The 16,725-nt window shown below is 44.0% G+C and overlaps 1 protein-coding gene across 2 annotated transcripts in view; it reads right to left on the bottom strand.

The window, feature by feature from the left end:
* The window catches only part of NRG1 (neuregulin 1), a 102,480-nt gene extending 85,755 nt beyond the window's left edge, over nucleotides 1-16,725 (bottom strand). For both annotated transcript variants that reach the window (XM_009700592.1, XM_009700591.1), the window contains exon 1: nucleotides 15,891-16,725. In XM_009700592.1, coding sequence (XP_009698894.1) covers nucleotides 15,891-16,518 — 628 coding nt within the window. In that variant the 5' untranslated portion in view covers nucleotides 16,519-16,725. The remainder of the gene's footprint in view (nucleotides 1-15,890) is intronic.

The raw sequence follows: 16,725 nt of genomic DNA on the forward strand, positions 1-16,725 counted from the left end.
GTTTTGCCACATGCCTTGCGGACTGCAGCACTCCACAAAACATGCAACCTTGCCCAGTTACAGAAGATACTGAGAAGTCTCGGAGCTGCTGTTTCCCTGCCTTACAGTCGACTGCTCTTGCATTTACCTAAAAGTACTTGGGGTGCAGCATGGATATAGGCTGTGACCTGAGGAGGTGCAAAGGCCAGGAAAACATGTAAAAAGCGTACAGACCCAGAAATTTAAACGATGTTGGCATGGTCAGACTCCAAAGAAGGATTAGGACATCCTCACAGCCTGTGGTCCTGAACAGCAGCCAACCAAGTGTACGGCCCTATAGAGCTACCCTAGCACCAGTCTTCACCTAAGGGGCAGCCTGCCATTTGCTGTTCAAGCATCTCCAGGTTACCGTGTGAATCCACCATCCACTCCTAACAATGTCTGCTCTGGAAGATGGGTTACCAGCAAAGGGGTGCCACAAATGAGATGCTGTGCAGCACATGGGGTCTGGGGACACAGGAGCATGATGCAAGGCTCTGTGCAGCCCTCTTTAGGGACAGGTCATGGACCAGCAGCACTCTCTCCTTCTTGGAGAGAACCATACATTTCACTATAGCTCTGTGCAAATCTCCACTCTGGCTGTGAATAGCCCTATGCCAGCCATGGTGTTAATAAGTGGGAGCCTACACTGATCATACAGGAACACTCAGAAACTGAACTCTAAGGCTGGGTTTTTGGAGATAAGACAGATGGAAAAGACACTTGTCTGTTCATTTGCACATCCATCCCCCAAGAGCCAAGAGCCACAAACTCACCTGGGCGGTATGCTGGCTTCATACGGCTGGTAAGGCCGTTTTCTTCTCTACTCAGTGAATCACCAGAGAAGAGTATCATAGAGCAAGGGCAAGGCAGAAGTTGATCTCCCTGCTCTAGAGCCGCGCCAAAATCCCTTAACCTCTTCACCATCACTGATGCTGGGCCAGTGGAGTAGAGGGCCTGGACTGACAGGCAGCAAAGGCTATTTTGCGTTGTGGATATTGTACCTTGTCCCAAAGAAGAGGTAGGATCCCTCCCTCTTGCAGTGCACAAGGACAACACAGAGGCTCTTGCCCGGGCAGTAGGCATCATGTGCTCTGCTCTACTTCCAGTAATTTCCCTGCAGTTTCAAACTAGACACTTTCCAGAACATTTGTTTTATTTTAGAGTGGGATTTAAAGTGGTATCATGATGTCCTGCCCTTGCTGTGAAGCAGCAGAATAATTTGGGCCATGGCTGAAAACATGTTTGAGTCTTCTGTAAATGGCATCATAGCAGATCTGAACTCAGACGTAAAAAGGATACAGCTCCCTGGGGTGTCCCAGCAACTGGTCACATGCTGAGTTTGGTATAGGAGATATCATCACATGCAAACCTTCATTTGACCTCCCTCCTCAGATACAAGTCTGGCAGGGACCCAATCCCATGCATTCGTCCACTGTACCAAGCTGTCCGTCCGCTATAAACCCTGTATTAACATTGGCATTTTCCACTCTGAAGCAACAGCTTTAACCTATTCAGGAGCTGATTTCATGCAGGACACTGGGAATAAAGCACATCTAATGTAATCAATCTTGCATTTCTAGCTGAGGCAGTGCTTACGTTGCTTTTTGCTAACAGCAGCAGCTATACAGAACCGGTATGTATAGTGTCCCTGCTGCAGAGAAAAGCAAACTGGCAGGAGAAGAAAGGATTGTTCCTGGCATCATTTCCCCACCTACACAGCAGAAGGCAGAGCTGTTTCAAGCCAAGCAATTATCCTCAATTTATTACAGTAATGACAATAGTGAGGGGTAAACCTAAAACATCCTTCTGGATGGGAGTGACCAGCAAGGAGGGGAATTTATGCCAAAGAGATTGCACTCAGATCTATGAGTCCCCCATGAGCGTTCAGAGAGTGCTTACGTCCCTTCTTCCCGTACCTCAGGGGTCTGCCTGTTTGCCCAGTGGACTGGAGCCATCCCTGCACTGCATACCCGTCGGATGCCTGCACCCTCCTCGAGCAGCACTGTGGGGACTGCTCTCCCTCCCTCTGCCACTGACGCAGTGATGGGGCCGCAGACCCTTCACATTACCCCCCATCCATCTGTCTGGCAGACCATGGGCTCCTTCCTCCCCCGGCCCAAGCGGGAGAGCCACACGGTGACTGCCGCTGCCCAGAAAGAAAGCCTCTGGCCAGAGACTTAGGAGGTGATGGTGTGAAATTATTGCCTGCAACCTTGCTTTGTGCAAGTCAAGGCTGCTAAATTTAATGGGGGTACATGAGTGGCTGAGGAACTGAGGCCTGGACCCATGCTACGCACCAGTCAGTGAAAAAACAGCCATGGGAGCATACAGTGTTCAAAAAGACCAACTGATTTTGCATATTTATGCACAGAAATTGAAACTGGCAAAGATTTGGAAAGAAGCAATCGATCTCTATTAAAAACAAACAAACAAACAAATAAAAGAGAAAACAAAACCAGAAAACAGAAACAAACACAAACAAATAAACAGGCCCTGCAGCTGGTTGAAGTTCAGCCAAAGGGTGGGTAACAAGTCTTCGACATTCAAAGCTCTCAACTCTGGGAAATGTGATCCCCAGACTTTGGCTAAATTGTCAATTGTCAAATGTCAATAACGTTTGCTATTTTTTTCTGAAGGAAGCTGTTAGCTAACAGTCTATTACATTCAATGAAGCAATGACAGAAAACAGCCTGACTTGAAATGTCAGGATCTGATTTTGTTTACATTTATTTAATCCATTTTTAGCGATAAATGCCAGAAAGGAATGTTTTTTAACAGTGAAGACATATTGTCTTCCTATATATTTTAAATAGTATTTCTTATCACAATCTAAAAAAAAAATCCACCTCTGTAATTGAAGGATTCTGGAATGATTTTTGCTTTGTTGCATCTTTATGCAATTATACTTACTACCCTTTACTTGAGACATTTCTCCCCTTTCTTCCTGGATTTTGATTAGTTCGTGCTACCCTTTAAAGAATGGACAGCCACCTGTCAGGCTGTGGGACTTAATTCTTGTGCCACAGGTTTCTTCTGTGATACTGGGTAAATCACAGAGGCCTCTGTAAGAGGAGCTGTTGGCACTCAGAGACTGTGAATTCACCCAAGCAAGGCAAAACATTTGTAAACTGTCACCTACGATGTTATTATTGACTCACACTATGTAAAATGGGGCTGGTGAGTATATTTCCTTAGTTCTCTCCCAGGCTTGTAATGGATATGAGTGCAGGCTGCCATCAAAATGTGTGTTGGGAGGTGTTCGTGGAAGATCACTCTGTTACAGTTCTCTTTGTCTCATGCCATGCAAACTGAGGTCCCACCTGGTCCTGCAGCGCACTTTGCCAATGCCAGCGGTGATATTGCAAACCTCACAGTCCCAGCTTTATGGCAATGCAGGCTAACAGTGCAAACAAAATCCTTGTTACATCTGCAGCAACATCCTTCTCTACTTGCAGGTCTGGATATTCCCACACCTGCCCCCCCTTATGCTTTCAAAGGAGAAGGTGAAGTGACGCCCACAGCACAGCTTTGTGTGGTCAAGCTCAGGAATATCTCCCCCCCCCATGTGAACGACCCCCCCAGGATATCAGTTCTGTTCAGCACGCAGCTGAAAGAGCTGGCATGCACCGCAGTGACATTTCAATCACAGTCGCCATTTCCCCTTCAGACTGAAGCCCATTAGCTGCTAAACTGGCTACTTCCCGGCGCTCAGCTGAAGGAAGCACTTTGTTGGGAGTATAATCAATCTCACCACAAAACTGTGGCTGGTACTCTCTCAGGTGATTAAACAGTCACATGGGAGAAAAATGACACAATTCAAGGGCTGCTCTTAACCGAGCTAGGACATGAAAAATGAAAAGTGTCACTATATTACTTAGACTCCCTTGCATTACCTCCCCCAAAAAAGCGCAGCCCCTCCGTGATGGACTCATACATAATTCAAAACACGAGCTGCCTTCAGGAGCAGACCTCTGGGTCCAAGTCTACTGAGAATGCCAAGCAGCATGAGCTTGAAGGCTTCTCAAGCAATGAAAAGGGCAGATCACTAACAGTGCGAGAAAATGAAGCACAGGAAAGACTGAGGTTGAGATCACACATGGGAAGTCAAAAATTGACAACTTTAAAAGCTCCGTTAGCAAGTGAACATCCCCAGAAGCTCTTGTAGTTTTACAGATATGTCTAGATTTGTGGTCCTTCTGCTACATAGTCTTCTTATGCTTTATGAATATTCACCGTATGGGCTCCCCACAAGAATGGAACATAATGCTCTTCAAATTAGCATAATTTAAAGCAGAATTAGTGTTAGATTTTAAATGGTCATTCCAAGATTTCAGATGATTATTCCAAGGTTTCTTTTATTTTTACATGCAGCACAGAGAGGTTGAGCTGCAGCTGAAAGGTAGAGAGCATTTTCAGTCCTGAACTCACCATAAGGTAAAAGAAAGGCCAGTGTAGCTGAACTGCCCATTAGTTTTCAGCAAAAACCAGAGTCAGCGTGTAGGTAAAGAGTTGTTTCAAGTAATGACCATAAACATGAAGAAATCTGCATTCACCCAAAGTCACTAGAGGGTGGGATTTGAATTTGCTAAAGCTTTTCTCTTGATGAGATTGGGATATCAATCAATCACCTTGGAGTAGCACGTTACTGTGGTGCAATTGGTGACATTACCGGTTGGGATACATGTTCTTCCCATGCAGTTGGTGGAGGTCAGTTAAATGCCAAAGTAAAAATTCCAGCAGTTGAACAGGCTTATTCTTAAAAAAACTGTGGTTAATTTCTAGCTTGAATAATCTATTTTCAGCTCAATGTCACATGATGCAGTGTTTCCTTGCCAGAACCAAATACCCCAAATTTTGTCTTAGATGACTTGTCATTACACAAAAGTCATGATCAAGTTATTTGTCTGATCTTTCTCTATTGACTAACATTTTTAAGTCTTCTTCTGCAGGGTCAGTATTTACATGACTTGAACAATATTTGCAAGCTGTAATTTTTTAAAACTTTATCAGTATTTCTGCTAAGTCATCATTTTGGATTAATTATCAGGAATATTTTGTCATTATGCCATCACCATTTGTAAAACAGAGTAATGTATGAAAATTAGTATGTGAATGAAATGTGGGTTAACATCTGATAGTAGCGCTGGTATACCCATTTGTTAAAATCAATGTGTATTAGCATCCTGAAAGTATTGGTAACAGCCCTGAGAAGACATTACAGATAATCTGCAAAAGAAAAAGCAGAGCATAACCACACATTACTCTGCAACTTTGGGAACCTGCTAGATATCTGTTAGAGGCAAGTCAATTTAGATACCAAATTCTTCTTTGAATGCTAACACATTGACATGCCATGCTTGCTGGATCTCAGTCCTGTTCAGGAAGCATCAGAATATTTTTCCGTTTTCTTTGTCTTTAGCCCCCTCCCCTGCCAGCTTCTCCCCAGCTAAGTGGCTTGAGGGAACTAATACTTCCTCTGATTCACAGCTAGTAAATCTGCTTCCTAGGCTTGTAGCAGTTATCTGAATACACTTACAGAACATGTTTTTTTAATCCTGCCTCCAAATTTGGAGAAGGAAAAACTGCACACACTAAACAATCGATTAACAACAATTAGGAAAATTACACGGTTGCTTGAAAAAGCTACTTATCTGAGAGATTTCCATTAATCTCTACAGCATGGTGAATTCAAATGCTTGGAGCTAGCAAGCAACAGAGAGGTTGCTAGCCATGTCCTTGAACCTTCACATGTTCAAAAACCAGTGTATTTGTTGGTTTTACTGGCCAGATACCATTTTATAAAGCAAAAGGAGAATTTTGAGGTCTCTTTCTGTTAACTGCCTTTGAAGAAAAGACTCTGTGTGCTAATGCATTTATTGGCTTTTTGATCCTGAAACCCAGCCTTTCTTTGCTGACAAACAGAACACATACACAGCCATACGTCCCAAAAATTACATAGCTGAAGGAGTTTGCAAAAATTGTTACTGATAACCTTCAAAATCTATTAATGCTATCATTAAATCAACGTCTCCAAAAAGTAGGGTAGACTGGCTAACCTCCACGAGGCAATGGCTGGAGTGCAATGAGGGCTTTTAACAAAGTGACAGGGGGAATTCAGTGACACAGGGATGCTTTACAGCATTTGCTGCACAGGCAGAGCACAGTGGCTCCAGCCTTTAGGGAGGCTGGGGAAAGCAGGGTGCGAGGGGCACTGCCTTAGATCTCAGCCTCAGTCAGGAGCTCATACTCAGCATGGCCGGATGGCAAGAGGATCTGCCCTGCAGAGGTTCCCTTAGAAATGCAGCATGGCCAAAGAATTGATGATTGCACTCATAGTCCAGCCCCCCAGCAGCGGGAAAAGCTGCTTTGGGATCTCCTGCAAGTCCCAGGCAGACTGCAGGTATCTGTGGCACTGGGGAACAGATTCTTCCTGCTTTCTTCCAGTCAAGAAAGGATCAGACGTCCCCTGTTCTCCTATGCTTGGCAGATATAAACATTTCTTCCCAGTGTCCTGGCACTTCCTTGGCTACTTAGTGACGTTCCTCTCTTGCAAGTATGAGCTCAAGCTCCTTCAAGCCCCTATATCAACACAGCAGGAAGCCTTTTGTCATCTCTCTTTCCTGTGCTCCTTAATTCCTAAAACCCTAACAACACACACTAGTTTGTTCCCTCACCAGCTCAGACTAGATACAGAAATGATCATTCTTCCATTCCCCTACAGTTTTCTCTCTCACTCTGATACACTTCATTTCCCTTGCTAAGGCAGTATTACCTTCACATTGCTAACTGTCCTGCTGAGCACACCTACAGCCCAAGAAAAGCTATCTTGAAAATATAAAAATGTCTTGAAAGCCGCAGCTATCTTGAAATTATTAGCCATTGTGACTTTCTTGATATGATCATGCCCCCTAATTCCCATGTCCTGTGATGATATAAGATGCTTGGGCATCATGCAACCCTAACAGGTTGAGTCCATGTAGCAGACCAACTGTAGGACAGAAATACAAAAGAATCCACCACTTAAGCAAGGTGTCTTTAAGCTGAGTAGACAGGAGCGATGCACAAATACCCAAGTCCTTGCCTGCCACACAACCATGCTCTGAGGCTATTTCTGCTTTTGCAAGAAAGAACCAAATGTTGGAGGAGCTGAGACAATAAACTGAATGAAGGGAAAACTGATGCAATGGTCCTTGGGCCAACAATGGGAGAAGTGTGAGCAGGGCACAGAGGGAGAAATCTTTGAAAGCATGAGCAGAAATCAAGCGAATAGGGGAGCCTGCAGAGCTAAAACCATTGAACTGACCTCCTGTTCACCAAAGAAGCCTTGCTAAGGGCATCCTTCAGAGCAGGACACAACCAGCTGCGGAACGAGAGAGCTGAAACGCCTCATAAAATGGACACAGCATTGCCGAAGCTAAGCGATATTTGTCTTTTCTACCCTTGACTGGCCCTTAGGATTGTTGTTCCACCCCAGTAAGAAGAAGCATGCAAACTTGAGGGTCAAGAAGCAGGACAGTGAGGGCCCTTGCATGTGTGAGACATGGGTCTTCTGCTCTGACTGGACGTTATTACTGATTTACTACTTAAAATATTAAACAGACACCAGTGCTACTTCATGCATCTTGAGTGATTCTGAACAGTGACCAAGACACTGAACAGATTTTGTTGTTCTTCATTGGGATTTTGGACTAGTCCATGTGTAAGTATCATATCAAAATTATAGCTCTATTTATCTGAAAACTAAGAAAGCGTGAAGGGGGATGAAATAATTCAAGGACTGAAAACAATTCCCTCCATGGGGAGAATTATGGAGCTCAGCCTGCCTGTCCTGTCAAAAAGGCTTATCCAAAGCTGAGCTGATTACAGTGTATATGCACCTTTGTGAAGAGAAAATACATGGCACAGAAGAGCTTTTTAATCTAGGAGAGAAAGGTGTAAATGAACAAATGGCCAGAATAGAAACAGATAGTTTCAGAGTCAAAGTAGGCAGTTCTGTTTAAAAGAGAAGCTAGAATAAGCGAAAAGGCAGACAATGTTTCACTCTCCACACCACAACCAGTGGGGGTCTGGAAGAAACCTTAGTCAGGAAGATACTCTGTGTCATGTAGGTCATAGACCATCACATCCCAATGCTCCACTAGGTCTTGCAGGTCTATAGACCTGAGAAGCTTTATGCCAGTGGAAACTCAGGCCATTTCGTTCACGCTGAAAAACTAAATTAATTATACAGATTTAATATAGCGAAAAGCATAAGTTTGTCTTCTCAAGATCCAGTTGCAGCAGCTTTACACTGGCTACCACCTTAGAAGATTCCAGTCATCTTTTATGAGCTTGGAGTCTTTTTCTTTTTTTTTCTTTTTTTTTCTTTTTTTTTTTGTGTAAGAGAAAGGCTTTTGAACGAGCTTGATACTCTTTTTTTCTCCTTTGATCTGTCTAATCATATGAATTAATTGACTGTTAAAAATTGTAAAATTCAAATATCTTTCAGGAATTCCATAGAAATTCTGAACTATGTCATGAATCATGCTTAAGATCATAGCTTCATATACTCCCCCCAGTGCCATGTGACTACCAACCCAGTATTGATTTCCTTTCATCTCAAAAACTGAAGCAATATTCATTGCCAAAATAAAAAGCTGTCTGAGTTATGAGAATGCACTGCCAGCAAGTTCCAGGATGAAGCATAGATATAAAAAAGAAAAAGTGGGGGAGGGGGTAGTGAAAGCATATGTGAAAAAGTGGCATGTACTCTGTGAGAAGATATATATTAAAATAAGCCTTTCATAATAAAACAATACAGGACCAAACGTAATAGATGGATGCCACAGCACCACTGATCTTGTTCAGAGCTGAATGGACTTTGCCTCTGGTTTAGCTTAGAGTATCCCTGAGCGGCGGCCAGCCATGTCCCACTGGATTTGTTCCTGCCCATTTTTCCCCAGATAAAACCTTTCCTTTTGTCTCAGTGACTAAGACTCTACTGGGGATGGGGGAGGGGAATGAGAGACAGGATGAGCCAGGACAGGGTGTAAATAAGCAGACATTACATTGCCCCAAAATATTGCATAGGTATTTCTCCTTTGCTACTTTCAAGAGCACTGTAATTGCCAAACAACGGTCATGCTCAGGCTCTTGAGTTTAATGTGTACCTCCTGCTGAGTCTGGTACTTCATATAACGTTTTAACGTGAAAGATCAAGATGTGATTCACACAGTGCTCACTCTCCAGGAAACTGGGCTCCCTGCAATATAAATAGTAAAGGTAGCCAGTATGCCTACTATAAAGCAATCTGCAAAAAGGCAGTACCTGCTCTTCTCTGTGATCTGCCTGGGGAACAAGAGGGCACAATCCCCTAGTAGGAGACATGCTAAAACCGCCTCTGAAGTTACATGTTGTAACTCAGTCCTTCCTTAATTTCATGTGGCCTGAACATGACCTGAAGCACAAAGACTCCTATCATTGCTTAACCTAGTACCTTGTAACAAAAAAGACATCTTTGAGTCCAAACAGGTCTGAATGCCTCAAAGAAAACAATTCTCTCTCAGTGAGAGAAAACCTTTTCTCCTAACACTACCCCATCACAGGTGAAGCAGGCTTTTTCCTTTTGGAACTCTTTCACCACCTGCTGTGGCATCTTCTGGGGCTGTCTGCCCTTTCCTGACAGAGAGCCGGCGCAGTCTCTGCCCAGGTGCTGTCTGCAGCAGATTGGCATCAAATGTGCTCTCCCTGAACCAGCTGCCTCATTGCATTGCTATTGATTCTGAGTTGGATTTCTGCAGCAAATCTATTGCATTTCCATTAGCAAGACTGCAAATGATGAAAACGCTCATTTATATCATTCCAGCTCTGCATCACAATTAACCTGCTACTTAGCCTCCAGCAAATTCTGCCTTCTCATCTGATGCTGAGAAAGTTCCCCAAGGTTTCTCTGCACCTAAAGGTTAGGCACTGCAAATCTGAGGTGAGCCGTTGTGTGTGTTTATTTGCAGTGCATGAATAGGAAATAAATATTCCACTTAGAAGTACAATAGATAGTGAAGGAGGATAATTTCAGTCCCCTGCAGTGGAAACCCAAACCCTAGGTTTTGTTATGACATCAATTATTAATCAGTTTTGCTTAGAAACTTATGATGCAGTACAGTCCCAGATGTCATTTTTAATAAACAATGGCCATATACTCCATATACCTGTTGTATTTTCTATACTTACATATGCATACATATATAAATGTGGAGGGAGACCATGCAGAAGTTCCATGTAGCGTGAATCATGATGTATTCTCAGTGAAATTAACAAAGTAAAATGAAGCTTTTAAAACTAAATACAAGGGCAGAGATCTATTTTGCACTGAGAAATTCAGACTGTTATTAAGAGAAAATACTTTGAGAAATCCTGCTTTTTCTCCATCATGTTCTGTGCATGATGCATGGTGCACGAAAGAAAAACCACACCCATGAGACAATTTTGAAAGCCATGAATTTGGAGTACTTGTGCAAGAGAAAGAAATGCAAGACCGATCAGTTCAGTCTTCTGTGTATTAAATAGAAGAACTGTTTCTATGCAAGCAGTGAGTCTTAAAAAGGGCACTGGTAGAGATACAAAAAGAAACAAAACAATAAATATATCTGAACAAACTCTGTGTTTGTTGCAGTCATTTTAAAGTCAGTATGAGTAACTGGGCTGGGGAGACAAAGTCCAAGTTATCATTTTAGAAGACTTAATGGACCTGAACTCCCTAAAAATTGCCGTGTCTTATGCATGTCACCCCATCAGTCCCAATCCCACTTTACTCTGAGTGTTCCTGCCACAAGTATATACATCCGTAAGCCACCATGACCTTTGGGACACCAGAGAAAGATATGTTTCACAGAAATACAGACTGGCTGGCTCAGTACAGTGGCACTTGCTTTATTACTGCTTGTTAATGGAGGCCCAGTTGTGTCTCCAGGGCCTACTGAGATCAGCATCTCTTTATTATGCTCTTGAGTTAGGCTCAACTTGTCTGGTATCTTAACCGTGATTAATTATAACTTCCCTGTGACAAGATGTTGTTAATTCACAGGATACATCAAAGAAAAGCTACGGCTTTCAAAACAAGTCTTCATATTGTTTGGCAGACATTTAACTTAGAAACTGAATTGCAAGGTTTGTCTCCCTATACACTCATTGGAGCAAGAGAGTTACCCCTGCTAGAGTCACTGCTGGGGAATTGCCTGGGGGAGGTCTTTTCCTTTATGCTGAATAGGAAGCTGAAGGCTGCCTAGCTTCCTAATGTAGGCACTTAAGTCAGGTGTCTGAGGCTAACCAACCTCAATACTGTATCAGAAATAGAGCAACATCTGCTTTAAGGTGCTCTCCTCTTGCATCTTCAAGCTTTGGGGAGCCATCTTCCTTGTAGCGCTGCCCTGCATAATAACAGTGAGTGTAGAAAAGGCTGGTATAGAGCCTGTGCTGTATCATCTGCTGTCCCCTCCTGTAAGTACAGTCCCGTGCAGCTCTCCGAGACATCCCTGACCTTGACACTTTCAGAGGCTGCTAGGTATGGACTCAACCCTATGGCGCTGTGATGGGGATTTGAACTGCAGCGCATGAATCAGAATTAGACTGTTTCAACAAAAAGAAGAAACACTGTGTGAAGCTGTTATGAGCAAGCCCTCGCTGTCCACAAATGGAAGCCTTCAGCTGGGCTGCAGCACCTATAACTGGAGGGAAAGGCTCCCTCCAGCCTGCCGCAGAGGTAAAATACAGACCTTCACCAATCGCTATGTATAGAAGCAAGGACATCAAATGCAGAGCTGAGAAAGAACAAGCAGAGGTGAAAGACGCAGAGAGAAGTTGCAAGGAATATTTACAGTATGATACCAAAACCAGGGACAGGCTAGTTTTGTCTATATTTTCCCCATCCCTAGCTCTAAAAAGACATAAGAAATTCAGCCATTGTGCTAGATAACTTTGGAGGGGAGCTGAGACCACTTCCTAGGTAAACACCCACTACCAGTCCTCAGAGGCACTCTTAAAAACACTTTTTTTCCACTGAGGATCAGAAAGCAGCAGTCTTCACTGATGCTGGCCCAGCACACCTGAAGTGGCAGCAGAAATCAGAAACACAAGAAAGCGGCGATCCCAGTCAGGGGTGACTGACAGCAGTGCACAGCCCTTTCTCCGCTTTGCCACGTTTTCCAGGTGAGGGCCAGCATCGGTGAGGTAGGAGGGAACCCTGCCTACCCCTGAGGGGCATGCACAGGTCCAGTGCTGCCCCCACTCACCCACCCCTGCGTGCTGTGGCCAGCACAACTCGGTGGGCACAGAGGCAGAGAGATGCAGACATGCCTCTTGGTTGTCTGCTGGCCACCAGCATGGCACAAAGGCTGCAGCTGGTCCGTCAGCACACAGCACCCAAGGTGGCCGGGGAAGCCAAAAGCAGAAAGGACGCAGGAGTAGCGCAGATGCGCCACTGGGGATGTGCATCCTATGGACCCTGCTCTCTGCCGGGCCTTTTGCTCTGCTGACAGGGAAACCCACTCCAGCAAAGTCATTGTGCTGTGGTCTACCTCCTGCCCTGCCTCTTGTGTGCCCCATGGCACCTCACCGAGTCAGGAGAGTTGCGATCCCAAAGCCAAGGGCTCAGGCACTTCCACTTCGGGGCACAGCCAAAACACAGGAGCGCTGCACTCCTTTGGCAGAGCTGTCACCACAGAAAGGCAACCCCACATGGGCCTTGGCAAGTGATTTTGGAGGAAATCTGCTTAAAAGGAAAGAGAAGGCAGCAGGAAGACCTGTAAAGAGGGGAGTGGTTGGTTTGCAGATGTATAGATGCAGTTATTACAGAAACATAGATTTGACGGTATTACAGAACCACATCTATTACCAGCCTGGGTAAAGGGTGGAAATCTTCTCTGGTGTAATTACGCTAAGATTGACATGCTCCCTAAATATGGGAATGCTTTGAAACATTCACCTTTCCTTTCTGTTTCAGCAAAGGAGAAATGAAATTACAATATAAAACTTAAACCAAACAGAAAGGAAGAGATTATTTCTGTATTGATAAAGGGCAAAGTATAATAGTGGGAGTGAGACCAGTCTTGAATCTAATGCACCAGACACAATTACTAGGATTGTCTCTCTTCTGCGTTCTCTCCCAGGCTCCAGGAGAAAGAAGAATCAATTAGCTCTCTGCAGACTATGACCTTGAAGGATACAGCTTTAAGGGGAATATGCTGAGTAAGACAGAAAAGAGAGAAGAAGAGAAAAGGACTTGGTAACTCATGGAAGGGCTTGGTTCAGAAACAATACATCAGCCACAGAATAGGAGATGTGTCAGTTGTTTTTTATTTCTGCACCGGAAAAAAAAAAAATTATCAGCACAAAAGGTGCTTTCTGGGAACAAGTTACCTCACTCTGAAATGGAAAAAAGGACACTGAGAGGCAAAAGGAGGGACAATCCAATTTGCAGATGCTACTTTCCAAGCGATCTCTCTGAGAATTTTATAGCTGTCAAAGGCATTCATAAAAAAAAAAGTTATCACTGATGCAATCTATCAACCTCTCCAACAAATCTTGCTCTACATAAAACACAATGATGTGTTTGAAATGCAGCTGTTTCAAAAACCCCAAGACAGTGCTTTTAGAGCTGTCCAAAAAGTTCTTTTCATGCCTCTTTGAATTCTTAGGCAGATCTTCTGCAGTGTACTTTTCCAGCAATATTTTCTTATTTTTCTTTGCAGGGAATTGCAGCCCCTTGCCGTAGTCTGAATTACGTGCCACAGTCAGAATAAATACTGTCTACACAACCTTCTCCCTCAGAGCAACCCAAACTTGACCTGCTGCCAGTTCTTTCTCTCCTTTCAGTCTGTATCTATCTGGAAGTCTGCGATGCCTTAAAACATATTTATCTTAAGAAAATTAAGGCAACAGTAAAAAAAAAAAAACAAAAAACAAAACAACTAAACCAAATCACCTACTTTCTGGACAACCATTTAATTCCCAGATGTGAGCAGATCTGAATGTAGATGATGGCTTTTTGTGAGCGACTACGCCAAAGAATCTCTTCCTCTCCCTGCCCGCCCCCCCCCAACCCTTTCATTCAACTTCAACTTCAGAAATGAAGTTAGCATATTATTGATAAAGGCTTTTGCCTCACATGTGGAAATTCAAGAAGATGAGGGTTGTTCTGGCATAACCAGCTTTTGGTTGCTTCTTCCTCTCACTCAAAAGAGGCCATTTTGACTGGACAGTGGTCCCTGATCACTTTATGAAGTAAAAAGTGCTGTCATATCTTTAATGTCACTTATGATATTTGCACTACAAAAAAAGATTTTCTGCATCAGTAATTAAAAAAAAATCACTTAGTATAGTTCTATATAACTGCAAAGGTGGTTAAGTGTCCCAATAATTCAAGTAGTGTCTGTCTTAATACAGACAAAGCCCCCTGTCATTTAACTGCACAGCAACATTTCCCTATTAGACTGTTTTCATCAGACAAATTACTTTTAAGCCAAAGGCTGATTATCACCCATTATTTAAGCAAAAGGCAGCAGGGCTTCTACAGGAATACTGAAAATTTTCTTTCAGTGATACCGGAATTGCTGTTCAGGACTGACTCTCAGCGAAAGGACCTCCGCTGAAATCACTCTAGCTATGCTCATTTTCACTGGCAAGGTGGTTGGCCCAAAATGTTATATCTAATCCGATTGCTATGTATCTATACTGAGTCCAGTCCTGGTGGGGCTAAACTTAGTAGCAAACTTCTGGTGACTTCAGGGCTCCAGGGTGAGTTCCAGTATGTACTACCTACAAGGTGGCCGTCCTGCAGCATTACAGGGAAGGCACGAGGGAGAATAAATGAGATGGGGTCCTGCAATGCAATTTGCAAGGAATGCAGTTGCTCGTTCTGATCACTGCAGCTTTCCAAAGGAAAGCTCAGCCTTGTGCGGTTGGCACAACAGCACACTACCTTCTCTTTCACTAGAGTTGCACAGTTTTACACAGCTTAGGAATTGCTGACTTGATCTGCTCTGTATTTGATGGGTTGAAATGATGAATGTTAAAGAAATTACACTTCAGCAATGTGGTATTTTGATGATTTATGATCGCCACTGAGAAAATAATCCAGGTACTCTGGATATTTTTTGCTTTAAGGATGAGCAAAGACTAATTTGGAAACTGATCTCTCCTGTATTGGCAAGAATGCTTTCCTGAAATGCCCCACAAAAGTCAACGAGGCAATGTCTCAGAAACAGTTTCAACAAGAATCAGCTCTGAGAGAGGGGAAGGTCGCAGAGAAATGTGTGCTATGCTCTTAAAAGAAAGGGAAAGATCATAAGCTAAGTGCTAAATTAATAATTCCCAGTCTCTAACTGCTCCAAATACGCTGTCGCTCTTTCCCACTGCTCTCCCTGAGTGTTTCAGGAGGATGATAGGGATGTTTGCCAGCCACAGACTTCAGGAAGGAGGTAGCAGAAGTGCTCTGCAGGCAAGGCAAAGAAAATGAACACACATGGAAGATCCAGCACAGGACACAAATTAAATTTATAAGAAAGATATGCTAATAGACCATGTGGAATAGCTCTCAGATAAACCCTTGAAGTAAATCACATACTTCCCTACAAGTGGATGCAGAGAAAAGGGCGGTACCGATGCTTTACAAAGATCCCAAATGAAGCCCTGTTTATTACCATGCACACCTCAGAACTAAGTTCAGAGGTCCCTAAGTGCTTTCTTCACAAGGTAACCCATGCAATATCCATCTTAGCACATTTAAGCATTGCATGCCAATCACATGTCCTACTTGAGGACAGCTGCAGAACAGTTAAGTGCCCTTTTTTTTTTTGTGGAAGGAAAAAACAAAGAAACACATAGCTTCTACTTACAAAGTTTTGGAGCAGTTTGGAGATTGGTTTCTGTTGCTTGTGCCTGAGACGCTGTGGTAGGCTCCAGAGCGGGTGGTGACAGCGAAGGTGTGGCAGAGGACAACAGCCCGACATCTAGGATGCGGTTATACAGAGAAGGCTGGAGGAACGGTTTGGAGGGCACGAGCGAGCTGTCACTTTGCACTGTCACTTCAGCCTTGTTCTTGGGGCTAGGTACGGGGAAGGGTGAGGCATACACCTCCGAAGGCACCCAGGCAGACAGAGCTGTAGGATCCACAGCGCTCTTTGGGTCTTGTCCTATCCTCCCAGGGTCAAGGTGGGTAGGAGAGTCATACTCAAAAATCTTGTCCACAAAGACCCACTTGAGGCCAGCAATGCAGAGGCAAAGGCTGAGCAGGCAAGCCAGGATAGGGGCGATGCAGATCTTTTCAGAGTTGAGGCAGCCCTTCAGTCGCTCTGCCTCCAGGCACACATAGCAGGTCGCAGCAAGGCCTGCTATCCCCTGGACCCTCCTGTCCTCTCTTTGGGTCCCCGGCATGTTCTCCTCAGCCGGGAGCCCGTCGAGGGACACATCAGGGCTCAGCTGAGCTGAGGGGCTGGGGAAAGTGTCGGCAGCTACTTCAGACATGTTTAAGCATCAGCTCTCAAACAGCTCACCTCCAAAAGGCCTTAACTCTATCACAGTCCATTACTGTGAGACACAGACAAAAAGAGACGGTAGTAATAGTCACAGTGCTCTGCAAAAATCACAGAGTGGGAGTCAACAAAAGGTCCGAGCTCAGCAACATCATCCAAACTGGGAGAGGAGTAATGCACAGGAAAAATGAGACCCCCC

Source organism: Cariama cristata, unplaced genomic scaffold (genome assembly GCF_000690535.1).
Source record: "Cariama cristata isolate BGI_N322 unplaced genomic scaffold, ASM69053v1 scaffold32885, whole genome shotgun sequence".
Classification (NCBI taxonomy): Eukaryota; Metazoa; Chordata; class Aves; order Cariamiformes; family Cariamidae; genus Cariama; species Cariama cristata.